Here is an 18,373-nt window from a genome sequence, read left to right on the forward strand (position 1 = left end):
AACTCCCTTTCTATTGACATCAGGCAGATGCCTTCACTGAACTCTTCTCAGTACCTCCTGGAAACATTTTTGCTTATGCATACCTACCCAGATATGTAGAATGCTGACGTGTGTTTTATTCAACTTTTTATCTTATTGTTGACATCAATTGTTTAAAGAGTTGTCTTTACTGATAATTACATTGTTTCATTCTTTTTTATTCAAACTGCTTTGAAGTTGTTGGCGGGTTGTTGTTGTTTTGCAATCAAGTGGTATACATTTTTATGCAGTAAATAAATATTGAATCCCAGAGTTGTTTCCCATGAACTTTCTTCTTTTAAAGAAAGGCTTGTGCTGTAAGTTACGGGATATAATGAACATAGTCAAATGAAAAGATAAAGCGAAAATACAACAACGGATATTGTTTTATGATAACTTGGAAGTTCCTTTATTGATTACAAGGAATATATGTTAAAACTTTTCTTAACCGTTAACGTGAAAAGTTACGTTTATCCATACAGAACACAAAGACAAGAGACATCACAAAACCCCCCAGGTAAGAAAAAAATCCAATCAGGTTACATCGTTTAATGCATTCTTCTTACCCACTCACGTAAATGATCCAATATATAAGTACCCTATATACTGAGTTTATTCTGAGTATTCATTCTTTCAATCAATCAATCAATCAATCAGCTTACAGCAAGCCAAAGTTACTCTCAAACCGTCCAGAATATTATTCCACTTTTAAATATTACAAGTGCCTTGTATTAAAATATTAACAATAGATCTATGCTGCTGGAGCCAGAAGGATAGTTACCGTATTTTTCGCTCTATAAGATGCACCAGACCACAAGATGCACCTAGTTTTTGGAGGAGGAAAACAAGAAAAAAAAAATATTCTGAATCTCAGAAGCCAGAACAGCAAGAGGGATCGCTGCGCAGTGAAAGCAGCAATCCCTCCTGCTGTTCTGGCTTCTGGGATAGCTGCGCAGCCTGCATTCGCTCCATAAGACGCACACACATTTCCCCATACTTTTAAGGAGGGGAAAAGTGAGTCTTATAGAGCAAAAAATACTGTATGTTCTACCTCCACTGTTGGAGAAAGTATGCCTCTGAAAACCAGCTGCAAGGAAGGAGAGCACAGCTGTGATCAAGATTCCTACTTGTGGGCTCCCCAAGGCCACTGTGAGAATAGGATGGGCTTCACAGGCCCTTGGGCTGTTCCGGCACAGCTCTTCTGACGTCCCTATGAACCGGTGGCGCCCGTTGTAGCTTCACTGCCCAGGCGCCAGTCGTTACTCCATTTGAGGCCACAACGAGCGGGAGGAGGAGGAGCGCTCGCTGAATGTGCAACCGGCAAACTCACCTCCAGTGTTGGGGTCTGATGGCAATTGACACTGGTCAGCCCCCATGACCCACCAGAGGACACATGCTGACGGTGTCTGCCATAAAAACAATGCCCGTTTCGCCCTGGCAAGCAGAGCAAAAACAACAGGGTCACCGAAGAAGGGGAGCAAATGGAAGGGGTGGCCCCATAATGATGCAACAGGGCCACTTCCTCGCCTGCCAGGAAGCCTGACTGTTTAGGGCAGATGTCTAGCCTGCAAACACCAGTTTGTGAGCCAAGTGGCCAATGACCAAGGAGGAGCAACCCCAGGTTTTTCTGGCAGCACCCAAAGGAAGTTGAGAGAATAAAGGTCAGGAAGGTGGGTCAACAACCCCAATGTTACCCCTGAATTTCTCAAGTGACTCTGGGGGCGCCCAATAACACACCAACCCGTGATTTTGATTTAGCTACAACTTGCTACCTCCCGTTTATTTTGGATCTACAGGGGTGGAAGGGAATATTCCCATCTTTATTTTCCATTTCATCAATTCTATCTAACGTTGATTAAATTATTTTCCTCCAGTATTTCTTAATTTTTAATTCAAGCTTGCTGAATATCATTCGTTCATATATCTGCATCTTTTTAGCCTATTCAGTTTTTATTTTAACCAGGCTATGGGCTATTTCCACCTATGTAATACTGATTAATATTTTTATCATTTTTTTCTTTATTTGCAATATATATCATTCATAAATGGTGATTTATACACTGCTGTTTTTTTGTTTTTGTAACCCCGCCTCCCGACACAGAAGCACCATGTGTCTCAGTTATGTTTAATTTTGAAGTCATTTCAGCTTTTAAACAAAGGTATCATCCCACAAATATGTTCTGCTGATTTAGAATATTTTTTCAGTTTTATTCAAGAAGTGTGATGAAATATTTCTGTCCTTGTTCTTTCCCATGCAGAGCTACTTTATATTTATATTTAATATTTAAAAATCTACAGGATTCTTACAAAGTAGTTCTAAGGATATGGGATTTATAAACTAATTTTGTCATCCAGAGCACTCATTATTCTCCCCTTACATAATCCTATGAAATTTAACTGCAATTTGCTATTAGCTCTATCAATCAGATTGCAAACACTGAATCTTATTTGAGATTGCTATTCTAAACACACTTACTAGACAGCAAATCCCACTGAAGACAGTGGGATATTTGTCTCAGTAAACTTGCGCTCTGAATCAGTTGAATATATCCAATAAAACTGATTTTTCACAACACCACAATACTCAAAATCTAATACCTACTTCAATTAAGAAATATTTATTTCTTAAAAACCAACGTGATAAATTAATATAATTAATCATCACAGGTCCCCAATTTGCCATCTGTCTCCTCACGATTGTAATGACTGCAGTAATCACACTGTGGAAAACATTTACAGAACAATGCATACATATCCAATATTAATTTGCTGGAGTCTTTTTATCCAACATTTAACCACATATCAAATGCCAACTGCTCTTATAAATCCCCCTATCTATTAAACCGATTAATAAGTTCCTTCTTTTATTTAACAACACCAACAAAGATTGCCATAGTTCATAAAATGAAACTGAGGACACAAAACTTATTTTTGGCAAAGTTTTCAAGACTTTTTTTGCTAAATCTTTTTTTTTAAAAAAAGTGTTTTTGAGCTACTGTATTTTTAATGCCAATTGCCAAAATCTACACTACCGACATGGGCCATGTCTGGAAAATTCCACATGTATGTCAACCCTACTTTAACGTTTCACACGATCCTGACAAGTACAGTACTTTTGAGTGCCCTTTGATTTTGACCGCCAGCGTTAAGCAACTAACTGTTCCAAACTCTCCCACTGAACTCAAATGAGAGGCTGTCGAATCACAGAATTGTAGTGTTGGAAGGGATCCTGAGGGTCATCTACTCCAACACCCTGCAAGGCAGGAATCTCTCCCCCCCCCCCCAACTTGGGGCTGGAACCCACAACCGTGAGATTAGGAGTCTCATGCTCTGTTGACGGAACTACCCTATCTGAGTTAAGTGCAAAGCTCATGTTTTGCACGGATTGCCAATCAGTTACCACCATGCCATGCTAGATGGATTCAATGTTTGATTATAAGGCAGCTTCATGTGTCTCGCTATGAGATTTGGAATTGCTTAAATTAGGCTGGGTTGTGCCTATTGATATAGTATAGGTCCGTATAGTTAAAGCCATGGTTTTCCCAGTAGTGATGTATGGAAGTGAGAGCTGGACCATAAAGAAGGCTGATCGCCGAAGAATTGACGCTTTTGAATTATGGTGCTGGAGGAGACTCTTGAGAGTCCCATGGACTGCAAGAAGATCAAACGCATCCATTCTTAAGGAAATCAGCCCTGAGTGCTCACTGGAAGGACAGATCGTGAAGCTGAGGCTCCAATACTTTGGCCACCTCATGAGAAGAGAAGACTCCCTGGAAAAGACCCTGATGCTGGGAAAGATGGAGGGCGCAAGGAGAAGGGGACGACAGAGGACGAGAGGACGAGATGCTTGGACAGTGTTCTCCAAGCTACCAGCATGAGTTTGACCAAACTGCGGGTGGCAGTGGAAGACAGGAGTGCCTGGCGTGCTCTGGTCCAGGGGGTCACGAAGAGTCGGACACGACGGAACGACTAAACAACAACAACGTGCCTATTGATTAATTCTTTCCAGTTCTCAGTGCCTAGGGGCTGTATCCAGCACTTGCAGCCGTGCTCATGCAGCAGACTCCACAAGTACAACAAAACTACTTCTTCTCCTGTCCCCCCTCCACACCCTACACCAGCACCCCCAAATCAGCTCCCAGGGGATGGGGAAGTCAGGTTATTATCCCCCCCCCCCCGCAAGGTGGAAAGGAGAGGAAATGGAAGTTCAATTGCATAAGCAAAACTCCAGTGTTCAATGCAGCCCTTTGTAGTGATTAATACTATGAGGTTGTGTTTTAAAAAAGAAAAAACGCCAGAAATTTCTGAGCTTGTTTTAAAAAACCCCCAGAAAGCTTTAAAACGTAATTTGAGCCACGCCAAACACAAAAGAACAAGAAGCAATGAAATATTGCATGTATACACACACATACATACTGTTTCTATGTAGTGGAATATCAAATCAATAAACGCAGCGTATTATAGGATTATAATGAAATTATAAATTACTGAAGGCAAACTTCACATAAATTGCAAGCTGGAACAAAACATGCAGCACAAACCAAACATAGGGGGGACATGAAGGTCACAAACACAACACAAAGAGCAAAGAGCCATGACTGGTACAGATGTACAGAATGGTGAGCCTTGAAACGAACTTTCCAAGTGCTAGGAATGAACTAGTTAGGTTTCGCAAAGTTCACTGGATTACTTCAAAAAATCTCCAAAGCCGTCCCTATAATCCCCGGGGGAAGAGAACGTGAATTAAGTTTGTTTTGAGGGTAGAACTTTGAACCATGTCTAGTTCAGCTTCAGCTTCTTTCTCTTACGTGCATTTTTGACCCTTCTAGACTCCTTGGGCCTTTAAAATCATTAATTGTTTCAACAAAACAAAATAAACAATTCACACCTTGTCTTCTTAAACTATATTTCACTCTTCAGCACAGCAGCCTGTAGCATCCTGAATGCTGAGATTCTTTATTGTCAAGGATCCTTTAGGCGCACTTGAATTGAACTGTGGTCCAAACTAGTTCGTTTTGCAAAGGGAAGACACTGAACTGGGAGAAGTTAACTTTTGGACTCACTGAACTTGAGCTAGTTCCTGTGGGGGCGGAAAGAGCTTTCTAAGCTCCAGACTGACTTTCCAACTTGGCCTACAGCTAGGTAGCCAATAAGTAAATAATTAATTTAACATCGCCATTGTTTTAATTTTTTATATTTGTAGCCCACCTCTCCTCCAATGGGAAGCCCTCCCCCAAAATTTTATGTCAGTTTATTCTGGTGGGTTAGCGAGAAAAATCCTGTCATGCAAAATGGTGGTTTAGGCAGGGCTGGCCTTGCATGCGGTGGCCGGGAAGGAGAGCTGAAGGCAAGAACTGGGTTCTTAATGGTACAAGAAGACTTTTCAAAGTGTTTGCCCTGGGAGGGCGAGGAAGGGTGCCATTTTGGCTCTGCTTCAGGCCGGAGATAAACATCATTAGACTCTGCGTGTGTGTGTGAGAGAAAGAGAGATCATGCTCACACCATACATTTAAAGCAGTATAAAACTACTTTATAAACAGTCATGGCTTCCCCCCAATAATTATGGGAGCTATAGGATGCCGAGAGTACATTCCCCCTCTCAGAGCTACAGTTCCCAGAGGGATTGACTGTTAAACTCCTCTGGGAATTGTAGCCCTTGTGAGGGGAATAGGGAGGTCGTCTCACAACACTCGGCACCCTTAACAAACTACAGTTCCCAGCATTCCTTGGGGGAAGCCATGACTGTTCAAAGCGGTGCAACAGTGCTTTAAATGGGATCCCTGAGAAGGGGTCTGTGCATATTTTATACCCCCAAATCCACCCACTCTGTACCCACCTCTATGGGATCCCTGTCAGGGTGAAGTACTATCTGGGCTAAGAGAGAGGTTCTGTCTTGGCAGCTGCAATGTCCCCATGGGATACTGCTTTTCCTTTCAAAAGCGCATGGTGACGGCACATTTAATGCACCAGAATTTCAGAAACACTGATAGAAACTGGAGCCAAACCTCCTTCCTGTTCCTGGTGACCCCCCACCCCACCCCCAGCCATTAAGAACCAAGGCTGCCCCTATCTCTATATAAGCCTGCTCCAGGTTCTGGTTTAATTTTAAAATTGAAATAACTTTTATTGTTTTTTTTTCCCAAAAAGTAGGTGGTTATACAAGATTTTGCAAAACAGTGCTATCAAACAGGACTCTAGTGGCAAGATAAATACCCCGTATACAATTATAGATCATTGTCGAACATAAAATAAAGCCTAAATAAATAAATAAACGGCACCTACGCAGATGTGTAGAAGGTAACAACTAGAACTGTGTATAACACAGACAACATAATGGTTGATCAAGACAAACTCTGGGCTCTCTTGATCCCCTCTGGCACCCTCCATATGTTTCCAGACCACAGCTCCCTTCGTCTCTGACCGTTGGCCATGCTTGGCTGTGGCTGAATGGATTTGAAAGGTTGATACTCCACTTTGAGCTCTGGCTCCGCAGATCACAGACTTTGGCCCCACGCACTGCTGGCATGATGTGGCCCCCAACAGATCACCCTCAAGAGAAAGTGGCCCTCAATGTGTGTGTGTGTGTGTGTGTGTGTGTGTGTGTGTGGAGTTTCACCACCCCTGCTCTAGAGTACAACAGAACGCTGCAAACCGTAATATACATAGCTAGATGCTCATAAGCATTACCTTGCCTTAGAGACACAGAACTGAGCATAAACTAGGCCGCTAAGCAACACCCAAAGTACTTAAACGACAACAGTGCTAATCGGAAAACTGAAGTGCTTTCCCCTACCGTACCATTCCAGTTCAAACCCTAACGCGACAGGTGCCCGGAATCGGGCTTCGGGTCGCAAAACTGCCATACGGGACATTTTAAAGCCAGCATTACAGATCAGAACAGCTTTGGTTATATAGCTGAACGTTCAGCTGAAATCCTTCCTCTTCTCCCAACTACTCAAAAGCAGCTTATACTTTTCTTTAAGAAAGGCATTCGGCCCCGATTCCCGAAACTCTACTCTTCCTGCAGCTTCGGTGACTGATGGGAACATAGGTGTGGCTTAAGGAGATGTTCAGTAAATGAGGGTGCAACTTTACAGAGGAGACGCTGAGCCTACTCCTTTGGCTACTCCACAGCGATAAAGCACACCAGATATTCAGGGATAACTGGGGGAACCCTCCGCAGTAGCTTCACTCCTGAGCTGGACACTCAGAATCGAAAGAGTACATACCTGATTTCTCCCACACCGTTACAGCCTAGTAACAAGGACAGATACAAACATTTCAGAGTGGTGGGGTGACTGGCAAGGGCCTCTGCTGCCTTCAATATAAATGTGTTTATTCTCTTAGCCTGGGGGGTAAGCTCCAAAAGGTTGGAGCCAGGGAAAGGGCAGTTGCAGAGAGCGCCAACTGGCTAGCACCCATGAAGTCACAAACAGCTTTCCCTGTTCCCCCGTGATGCAAACAGTCGTAAAATATTTGGTGGGCTGGGTTTTCCTGTTTGAGAAAGGAACAACAGAAGAACGTACGTGAGGTCCGCTGGCTTGTTTGTTAAAGGTAGACAGCTGAGCCCATTTGACTTGTTGGTGTGTGGCTGCCCTGCTGACTGCAAAGTCAAGCTCAGGTAAAGAACGGTGGCTATTTGCTAAATACTAAATCCGTCTCCACCCCAAGGTACTTCTCACCTAAGCCTGAGAAGGTCCTCTTGGCATGCTTCCTATAGGTATCTGGTTGGCCACTGTGGGTGCAGGATGCTGGACAAAATGGGCCTCTGGCCTGATCCAGCAAATTCTTTTTATGTTCTTAACCAGGTGGTTAAGAAAACCCAACAGAGACTCCGTCTCCTCAGAGTATTGTGGAAGAACAATGTCAATCAACATTTGATGATCTCCTTCTACCGCTCCACAATCGAAAGTGTCCTTTCATACTGCATCACGGCGTGGTACGCTGGTTTGACATCATCTGATAGGAAGTGCCTACAGAGGGTGGTGAATACAGCACAAGATATTATGGGCTGTCCCGTGAATCCGCAGGATGACATCGAGGGCCTCAGGAGAGTGAGGAAAATTCTTAGGGGTGATTCACAACCTGGCCGGCACTTTCTTGATCTCCTGCCCTCGGGCAGAAGATATAGAAGCATGATTAGTCGCACCAACAGGGTAAAGAACAGCTTCTATCCATGGGCTGTTAGGCTGCTGAAAGAAAAGATAACAGGGCAACTGACTTTCGGGTTTGGTGTGTGTGTCAGTAAACGAGGGGAATTAAGAGAGCTGAGTTGGGGGTGCTCGTTTAATCTCACTGTATACAAGTTGTACAAGTGACAATAAAGTATTTCAATTTCAATTAAGTGCTGGCTATTTGATACTGAATAAGGCTCCCCTTCTCCATCAAGCTTTCGAGATCGTTGAGGCGCTGGCTGGCTTTTGCTCTCAAGTGAACTCTGTGGTGAACCCGGAGGTGCGAGTGCCGAGCGAAGCACTTCCCGCACTCCTGGCACTTGTAGGGCTTCTCCCCCGTGTGGACTCGCTGGTGCTTCACGAGGTTGGACAGCTGAGAGAAGCATTTCTCGCACTCCATACACTTGTAGGGCTTCTCCCCCGTGTGGACTCGCTGGTGGCTCACCAGGGCCGAGCGCTGAGCGAAGCACTTCCCGCACTCCTGGCACTTGTGAGGCTTCTCCCCCGTGTGGACCCGCTGGTGGTTCACGACGTCCGAATGGATGGCGAAGCACTTGCCACACTCCAAGCACTTGTACGGCCTCTCCCCCGTGTGGATGCGCCGGTGTTTCACGAGGTCCGACTGCTGGGCAAAGCACTTCCCGCACTTCAAGCACTTGTAGGGCTTCTCGCCCGTGTGGACCCTCTGGTGGTTCACAAGGTTCGACTGGTGAGCAAAGCGCTTCCCGCACTCCTGGCACTTGTAGGGCTTCTCCCCCGTGTGGACCCTCTGGTGGTTCACGAGGACGGACTGCCGTGCGAAGCATTTCGCACACTCCAAGCACTGGTAGGGCTTCTCCCCCGTGTGGACCCTCTGGTGGTTGATGAGGACCGAGTGGCGTGCGAAACACTTCTCGCACTCGGGACACTTGTACGGCTTCTCTCCCGTGTGGACTCTCCGGTGCCGGACGAGCTGCGATCTCTGGGTGAAGCATTTCACGCACTCCGGGCATTTGTAAGGTTTCTCCCCCGTGTGGATCCTGTGGTGATTCACGAGGACGGACTGGCGCGAAAAGCACTTCCCGCACTCCAGGCACTTGAAGGGCCTCTCCCCCGTGTGGACCCGCTGGTGTTTCACAAGCTCCGAATGGTGAACGAAATACTTTGCACACTCCAAGCACTTGAAGGGCTTCTCACCCATGTGGACCAAGCGGTGTATGATGAGGTCCGGTTTCTGGGAGAAGCATTTCCCACACTTGCGGCACGAGTTCTTCTTCCTCAAGACACCTGGAAGGGGGTGAGAAGTGAGGGGGGGGGGAAACACTGACAGGACTGACCTTCAACTCCAGAAGAGGAAGAATCGTAGAAAAGTCAATCAGGGTGAGTTGTGGGAAATAAGCTGTAAATTTCCTGGAGAAATTTTTTGCCACAGGAGGTGGCAGCAGCAACCAGACCGCCAAATCGGGCGGCTTTAAAACTGGAATTAAGCTGTAAATTTCCTGAGGTCAGTTTTTGCTACAGAAAGTGGTGGCGACCAGACCGCCAAACTGGGTGGTTTTAAAACTGGAAGTAAGCTGTAAATTTCCTGTGGTAAATTTTTGCCACAGAAAGTGGTGGCCACCAGACTGCCAAATCAGGTGTCTTTAAAACTGGAAGTAAGCTGTAAATTTCCTGAGGTAAATTTTTGCCACAGAAAGTGGTGGCCGCCAGACCGCCAAATCAGGTGTCTTTAAAACAGGCTTAGACAAAATCACGGAAAAATAAGCCTTTTCATGGCTACTAAACGACTTAGGCCCCAAATATCTGAAAGACTGTCTCCATCCCTGAAGACCCTCTTTGATGTTAAGATCAGAAGAGGGAGGGAGCCCTTTGGGTAGTTCAGAGGTTGGGTGGCCAGGGCGACCCGAGAGAGGGTATTCCGTGTGGCAGCCCCAAAGTTGTGGGATTCCCTCCCCACACAGGGCAAGCGTTTCAAAGAAGAGCAGTGGGACGAGGCAACACATCCAAATGTACAGTGGTGCCCCGCAAGACGAATGCCGCGCAAGACGGAAAACCCGCAAGACGAAAGGGTTTTCTGTTTGCAGAGGCGCTTCGCAGGACAAATTTCCCTATGGGCTTGCTTTGCAAGACGAAAAATGACGAAAAAATTTGAATTTTTTTTTTGCTCCAAAACCCCTTATTTTGAATCGCTAAGCTGCTAAAATGCTTTTAGCAGCAAAACCGCTAATCCCCCACCCCTTAAAAAGCCGTTTTTAGCCCTTAAATCGCCAATAGCGCTAATAGCGCTACTCCGTCAATGGGTTTGCTTCGCAAGACGAAAAAAACGCAAGACGAAAAGACCCGCGGAACGGATTCTTTTCGTCTTGCGAGGCACCACTGTAATGGCTGAGACTCATGGCTGGCCATGTTTGGGTGATGGGGACACACCTCAATGGATGATTTGCCTGTTGGCATGCCCTAGCCTCTCACCTGAACACCTGCTGCCCAGGTTCCGAGGATCCGGTACCCACGGAGCTTCTCCTTGTTCCAGACGAGTGATGAGGACAGGCTTTGCAACCGGAAACCCTTGATAAAAGATTTTCAAAAAATTAAAAACCCTCCTCTTCCCGCAAAGGACTATCAGAAAGCAGGAGTTTTTTCCTCCCTAGCTTAACAAAACAAGGCAGCGAAGTTCCTTACCTAAGGAGGTCACGTTCTCATAATTCTCCATCATGACCTCTCTGTAGAGAGCTCTCTGATTTGGGTCCAGCAGAGCGCCTTGTGCCTCTGTGAAATAGACGGCCACATCTCGGAAAGTCACCAGGCTCTGGAAGAAAGAAGAATCCTCGTCTCAGCTGCCTCTGCCTCAAAAGCTCTCACCCGCAAAGAGAAAATGAAAGGCTGCAAATCTTTTTATATTTCATTCCATAGTATTTCTATACCAGAGTGGTTTAAACAATCAGTCCCTCTTCCCAGAGAGCTCTGGGAACTGTAGCTCTGCAAGGGGAGAAGGGGTCTCTTAAGAATTCTCAGCACAAACTATAGTTCCCAGGATCCTTGGTGGATCCTATGACTGTTGAAAGTAATGTTAATAAATAATAATAATAATAATAATAATAATAATAATAATAATAATAATAATAATTTTTATTTATACCCCGCCCTGCCCAGACAAGGCCGGGCTCAGGGCGGCTAACAAGCAATAATAAAAACAAGTTGAATGAAAACAACTTAAAAACAAGATTAAAATACAACATTAAAATACTGAAACATTACAATATTAAAATGCAGCCTCATCACAGGAGGAGAAAGAAAAAAGAAAAAATAAAGAGGGGGAGGGAATCAAATGGGCTCCAAGCCAAAGGCCAGGCGGAACAACTCTGTCTTACAGGCCCTGCGGAAAGAAATCGGATCCTGCAGGGCCCTGGTCTCATGAGGCAGAGCGTTCCACCAGGCCGGAGCCAGTGCTGAGAAGGCCCTGGTTCTGGTTGAGGCTAATCTAACTTCCTTAGGGCTCGGGACCACTAGGGTGTTGCTATATATGGACCTTAAGGTCCTTCGTGGGGCATACCAGGAGAGGCGGTCCTGTAGGTCCCAGGGTCCCAGGCCATGTAGGGCTTTAAAGGTCAAAACCAGTACCTTAAATCTGACCCTATACTCCACCGGGAGCCAGTGCAGCTGGAAAAGCACTGGGTGAATATGCTCCCATGGCAGAGTTCCCGTGAGGAGCCTCGCTGCAGCATTCTGCACCCGCTGGAGTTTCTGGGACAGCTTCAAGGGCAGCCCCGCGTAGAGCGAATAGTGTATTGTATCATGTGCATGCAAGCCAGATGCACAATCCCTCAATGGGCAGCACTTTTCCGTGGAGTTAAAAGGGTATTTTTCCATGTTCAGTGGTACCTCTGGTTGCAAACAGGATCCGTTCTAGAGGCCCGTTCGCAACATGAAAAGAGCGCAACCCGCAGCGGCGTGTCTGTGCATGAAAGGGTTGCGATTTGCCGCTTCTGCACATGGGCTTGATGTCATTTTGCATTTCTGCGCATGCGCGAGCGGCAAAACCCGGAAGTAACCCTTTCCGGTACTTCCGGGTTGCCGTGGGACGTAACCTGAAAGAACGTAACATGAAGCAAACATAACATGAAGTATGACTGTACCCCAATCACTTCCACTTGGAAGGACTTTGGGGCCCTCAACGTCTTACCTGAGATGGCTCAGGTGCAGCTCTTTCCCATCCTCTGGAAGGAGGAGACAATCCAGACAGAAACATGGCCCTCATTTTGTCTTCTGTAGAAGTTAAAAAGCCAAAGGGAAAAGTGGTTCATTTCAAGTACAAAGGGGGGGGGGAACCTCGTTTTTCAATATTACATTGGATTTTCTGAGGTAAAATGCAAGATGGGAAAAAGAAACCTCTCTCAGAGCTACAGTTCCCAGAGGATTTGACTGTTTGCACCACTCTGGGAATTGTAGCATGGTGGGGGTGGGAGGGAAAAGCCACCATTTACCCTTTTCCTCCACACCCAGGGCCAGCCCAAGACATTTTGCAGCTTGAGGCAAAGGGACAAGCTGGCAGAAGCTGACCACGTAGGCGGCCGAATCGTGCTTCAATGCCGGCGAGAGGACAGCAGCCTCTTTCACCTCACCTGAGGCTAGCAAGCCACCTTTGGAGGTGCAGGCGAGGCGACATGGCGCTTGCTCAACTCCATCCTTCCAACAGTTCAGCCCCATTCTCCGCCTCACCTGCTGCCCTGAGGCGGCCGCCTCAGTCGCCCTAACAGCAGGGTCAGTGGGCCTGAGCACCCTCTTCCAAAGAGATCCCAGGGGCATTGAGACACCTCTCCAGTTAAAGGAGCAAGGCACATGATAAAACAGGAAAACGCAAACTAAAAACCAAAATCCGTGGCCCAACATGCGCTTCCTGCATCCGACAGCGCAGACTCCAGTCCGCCAAAACTTCTGCCACCATGACTTCAGGCGCCCTGAGGCTCTCTTTGCTGTGTTAGCTGCAACAGACTTGCATCCTTGCCCCCCCCCCAGGACTCTGCCCACCCGCACATGCGTTTTGGAGTAGGGGTCAAGAAGGAGGACGCTATCGGAGGCTACTAGCCACAACGGCCACGTCTTTCCTCCACTGTCAGAGAGATAGCATGCTTTTGTATACCTGCTGGCAGGAATCGCAAGCAAAGGGACTCTTGCACCCGGGTCCTGCTTGGAGGCACTGGGTTGGCGACTGTGAGACCAGGACGGGGTGGATCCTGCTTTCGGTGCACCATATTGATTGGTTTGCAATCCATTTTTTTTAGCCACCCCTCATCCAAAGAGATCCATAGATGTCAACGTTTCCCTTTTTTTTTTAAGGGAAATTCCCTTATTCCGAATAGGATTCCTCGCAAGAAAAGGGAAAAGTTGACAGCTATCAAGAGATCCCAGGGGGCACTGACACAGCTCTCCAGTTAAAGGAGCGAGGCATACAATAAAACAGGAAAACGCAAACTAAAAACCACGTTGTTGTTTTAAAAAAGTCCTGCTACTACCCTGTGGGCCGCGAGATGCTGTTTGGTGCCCCAACTCTAACCACCCCTAATAGTCAGGGATGATGGGAATTGGAGCCCGGAAAAATCGGGGGGAGGGGCACCCAGCAAGCCTGCAGAATTGCTAGATGACCCGACTTCTTTTTGCTTTGCTTTAAAAAATCTGTTTCTTCCAACCCTTCCCTTCCCATCTCCTTCGATTGCTAAAAAGGGGAGAGGGCGGCAGGCACCCAAGCAAGCCGCGATCTCCTCCTGCCCACCGTTTTTGCCTCGCCCCACGGAATTTCCCCCATTCTTCTTCTTCCACCTTTCCAAGGTTTGGGGTTTGGGGGGTGGGAGCGGCGGAGGGAGAGGAAACAAAGGAAAACTCCAAAGCCCTGCAGCCGCTCCCTTCTCCACCCCACACCGCTTCCAGATCCATCACCCTCAAAATCTAAGGCAGAATCAGAAAAGTGGGGCGAGGGGGAGGAAAGATGGGAGGCCACCCCACCCACCCTCCTTCTCCAGGAGGGCAAGCGCCCCTCTTTCTCGACCCTCACCTGCATTGGCTAAATTGCGCACAGGCTCCTCCAGGATGCAATTCACCAGGGTTGGGGGAGGCGCCACCCCACCGCACCCCACTCCCAGCAGATCCCTTTCCGCTCCCCACCCCCAGATCCAATGTCTCCGCTAGATCTCTTGGGATTCAGACAGCCTGACTCTGGCTGCTGGGACTTGTAGTCCTCTTTCCCCCCCCCCTCTCGCCCCCTCCTTTGCGTCTGCCCCGCACAAAAAGCAAGCAGAGGGGATTCTGGGAGCTGTAGTTCCCCCAGCGCCACCCTCGCCTGTGATTTAGGAGCAAACGCCAGGCTATGGAGAGCACTGCTGTTAAAAATATAAAAAAGGGCCTGCGATGGGCTTGCATTTTTCAAAACCAAACAGAAAGCAACAGCAGCTTTTGGCGGATTATAAACCCATCGTGGTTTCATTCCGATCAAGCTCATGCCCAAAATTCACTAAAGTGTTTTATGTCCCGTCCTCTGGCTGGGTCGGGATGGCATGGGGATGAGAGACCAACGCCCTTCTCTTGCGGGGGCCCAATTAGTGCCATTGCCTTCCGTTAAGAGTTTGGGTGTAATCCTTGACGCCTCCCTTTCCGCGGAGCTGCAGATTACAGCAACAGCCAAGGCAACATTTTTCCATCTTCGCCACATCAAGCAGTTGGTCCCTTACCTTTCCCGCCCCGACCTGGCCACAGTGATCCATGCGACAGTCATCTCCAGGCTTGACTGCTGTAATTCGCTCTACACGGGGCTGCCCTTGAAACTGTCCCACAAACTCCAGCGGGTGCAGAATGCTGCAGCGAGGCTCCTCACGGGGTCTCTGCCATGGGAGCATATTCATCCAGTGCTTTTCAAGCTGCACTGGCTCCCGGTGGAGTACAGAGTCAGATTTAAGGTGCTGCTTTTGACCTTTAAAGCCTTTCACGGCCTAGGACCCTCGTACCTATGGGACCACCTCTCCCGGTATTCCCCACAGAGAGCCTTAAGGTCCATAAATAGCAACACCCTAGTGGTCCCGGGCCCTAAGGAAGTTAGATTAGCCTCAACCAGAGCCAGGGCCTTCTCAACACTGGCTCCGGCCTGGTGGAACGCTCTGTCTCATGAGACCAGGGCCCTGCGGGATCTGATTTCTTTCCGCAGGGCGTGTAAGACAGAGTTGTTCCGCCTGACCTTTGGCTTGGAGCCAATTTGATTCCCTCCCCCCCCTTTCTTTTTCCGTTTTCCCTTCTCCTCTGATGAGGCTGCATTTTAATATTTTAATGTTTCAATATTTTAATGTTGCATTTTAATCTTGTTTTTAAGTTGTATTCATTCAACTTGTTTTTATTATTGCTTGTTAGCTGCCCTGAGCCCAGCCTTGCCTGGGGAGGGTGGGGTATAAATAAATATTATTATTAGTAGTAGTAGTAGTAGTTGTTGTTGTTTAGTCGTTCAGTCATGTCCGACTCTTCGTGACCCCATGGACCAGAGCACACCAGGCACTCCTGTCTTCCACTGCCTCCCGCAGTTTGGTCAAACTCATGCTGGTAGCTTCGAGAACGCTGTCCAACCATCCCGTCCTCTGTCGTCCCCTTCTCCTTCTGCCCTCCATCTTTCCCAGCATCAGGGTCTTTTCCAGGGAGTCTTCTCTTCTCATGAGGTGGCCAAAGTATTGGAGTCTCAGCTTCAGGATCTGTCCTTCCAGTGAGCACTCAGGGCTGATTTCCTGAAGAATGGAGAGGTTTGATCTTCTTGCAGTCCATGGGACTCTCAGGAGTCTCCTCCAGCACCATAATTCAAAAGCATCAATTCTTCGGCGATCAGCCTTCTGTATGGTCCAGCTCTCACTGCCATACATCACTACTGGGAAAACCATAGCTTTTACTATAGTAAAAGCTAGTAGTCGTAGTAGTAGTATCATCATTATTATGTTTCCTAAATGGTGTGTTTTATGACGACTCTCGTCAGATCTGCAGCTGAAGAACATATTTGGTTTAAAGGGAGGTCAGAGAGAACTAGCTGTTAGGTTGCGTTTATGGCTTAGAGAAAAACAAATTAGCAGGCAGTTTGGTTCCTTCTCATGTGTAGCAGCGTTTGCACCTCTTTCGCTGCTGCTCCGGAACCTAGACTTAAATGTCCGCATGCAAAGAACCAATGCAATGGCTGTTGTACTCCTGGGATAGCTCAGTTGGTAGACCGCGAGGCTCTTAATCTCGGTCATGGGTTCGAGTTTGGGCAAAAGATTCCTGCATTGCAGGGGGTTGGACTAGATGATTCTAAAATGGTCCCATACAACACAACCTTCTTTTGGATCAGGCCAGGCTGAGGTCACTGCAGGGTAGAACTCAGCATTGCCAGAGCCTCTGTTTCCTTTTGGATTTCCAGATCTTTTCCTCAAAAGGCGCCCTAGTCTAGCTCTTTCACTTATAGGGATATAATGAGAAATACTCATAACACATTCTGGGGGTTTTTTAAACACAGCACCTCACTTGTATTTGAGCTTCATTAGCAAAATAAGGTTAAATGGTTCTAATTATTCCATAGCTCCTTCTCCAAAGGAACTTACGTAGTAACTGGGGAGAAATGAATATGAGTGAATTCGGTCGCAGTTGGAAAGAATGAGAATGCTATATTATTATTATTATTATTATTATTATTATTATTATTATACCACCCTTCATTCAAAGATCTCAAGATGGTTCCCAGAACAAAAATGTGTGATTAAAAATGCATAATAAAAACAGAAACAAATCTATAACCCCTCCTTCCACAAGCATGTAAAAGGATATGAGATGTCAGTCAGCCCAAGTCCTGATTAAACAGGAACATTTTTACCTGGCACCTAAAGATGACTAATGAAGGTGCCAAACGAGCCTCCCAGGGGAGACCATTTCGCAAATGAAAACAATTTGAATAACAGTCACAACAGAATGGAATGCCTCTGTAACGTGACTCACAGTCAGTCAATCACATGAGAGATAAGGGTGCTGTGGGCTTTGAAGATGCTCAATCTCAGGACGAAAGGGGAAAATGTGCTAAGAAGAAGACACGCTTGGCAAACCCTCACCGGGATCAACTCCCGTCCGGAAACCTCAGTCCCCACTGTGGAAGGGCGTGTGGATCCGCCTCCCCTGGTATGCCCCACAGAGGACCTTAAGGTCCACAAATGACAACATTTTCGAGGTCCCAAGTTGCAAGGTGGTTAGATTGGTCTCAGCTAGGGCCAGGGCCTTTTCAGTGCTGGCCCAACTTGGTGGAACGCTCTGTCACATGAGACTGTTCCGTCTGGCCTTTGGTTTGGACTCAGTCTGACCCTTATGTTTCCCTCCCCTTAGTGTCTTGATTTATCGGCTACTTTTAAAATGAGGCTGCATTTTAAATTGCATTTTAACCTATACAGTGGTACCTCGGGTTAAGGACTTAATTCGTTCTGGAGGTCCATTCTTAACCTGAAACTGTTCTTAACCTGAAGCACCACTTTAGCTAATGGGGCCTCCTGCTGCTGCCACACCACCGGAGCACGATTTCTGTTCTCATCCTGAAGCAAAGTTCTTAACCCGAGGTAATATTTCTGGGTTAGCAGAGTCTGTAACCTGAAGCGTATGTAACCTGAAGCGTATGTAACCCGAGGTACCACTGTATTTTAAATTGTATTCCCCCCCCCCATTATGTTTTTACTGTGATTTTATTGGTGCTAGCCGTCCTGAGCTCGGGGTATAAATAAATATTATTATTATTATTATTATTACACCAACCACCCGTCTCGCTGATCCACAGCAAAAGCAAGGGCTTTGGTTAAAAGCATTGGCTTTCCATCGCTGCAGAACTGCCCCCAGCGTTCAGGAATCCATGAGGTTCCATCAGCCTCCAGGGACAGACCATCCAATCTGGCCTGACCACCCATCCAGACTTTATGAGATATGGTGATCTAGGGGGATGCACTGCGCACACACAGCCTCTTGTATGTACACAGAACCCTATTTATTTTGGGGCATTGAATTACAAGAGGATCTGTCCTGGAGTGTCAACACAAGGGGGCTTGTGAAGAAGGCGCAGCAGAGACTGTATTTTTTGAGAATACTAAGGAAAAACCATCTTCCGCAGAAACTGCTGCTTGCCTTCTATCACTGTACCATTGAGAGCGTGCTCACTTACGGCTTATGTGTGTGGTACG

The 18,373-nt window shown here is 46.8% G+C and overlaps 1 protein-coding gene and 1 long non-coding RNA gene across 4 annotated transcripts in view; both read right to left on the reverse strand.

Moving 5' to 3' along the window:
• Positions 1 to 398: 398 nt before the first annotated feature.
• LOC310671130 overlaps positions 399 to 18,373 on the reverse strand; it is an 87,001-nt gene continuing 69,026 nt past the window's right edge. Inside the window, exon 2 of the long non-coding RNA XR_014507813.1 lies at positions 399 to 3,175. This is a non-coding gene — a long non-coding RNA (uncharacterized lncRNA). The remainder of the gene's footprint in view (positions 3,176 to 18,373) is intronic.
• On the reverse strand, positions 2,998 to 17,131 carry LOC310670614 (uncharacterized protein). 3 transcript variants are annotated; one of them, XM_083426208.1, is made up of 6 exons: positions 17,035 to 17,131; positions 12,352 to 12,434; positions 10,851 to 10,977; positions 10,641 to 10,736; positions 4,000 to 9,458; positions 2,998 to 3,516 (listed from the first exon to the last, which is right to left on the reverse strand). In XM_083426208.1, the coding sequence occupies exons 2-5, from the start codon at positions 12,424 to 12,426 to the stop codon at positions 8,359 to 8,361; spliced, it is 1,398 nt and encodes a 465-aa protein (XP_083282334.1). In that variant the 5' UTR covers positions 12,427 to 12,434; positions 17,035 to 17,131; the 3' UTR covers positions 2,998 to 3,516; positions 4,000 to 8,358. The 3 variants fall into 3 exon arrangements, with proteins under 3 accessions (XP_083282334.1, XP_083282333.1, XP_083282332.1); XM_083426207.1 differs by lacking the exon at positions 17,035 to 17,131 and adding an exon at positions 14,218 to 14,415 and having other exon boundaries at positions 4,007 to 9,458; XM_083426206.1 differs by lacking the exon at positions 17,035 to 17,131 and adding an exon at positions 14,218 to 14,415.

The sequence above is a fragment of the Podarcis tiliguerta genome (assembly GCF_965153285.1).
Source record: "Podarcis tiliguerta genome assembly, chromosome: 2".
Taxonomy (NCBI): Eukaryota; Metazoa; Chordata; class Lepidosauria; order Squamata; family Lacertidae; genus Podarcis; species Podarcis tiliguerta.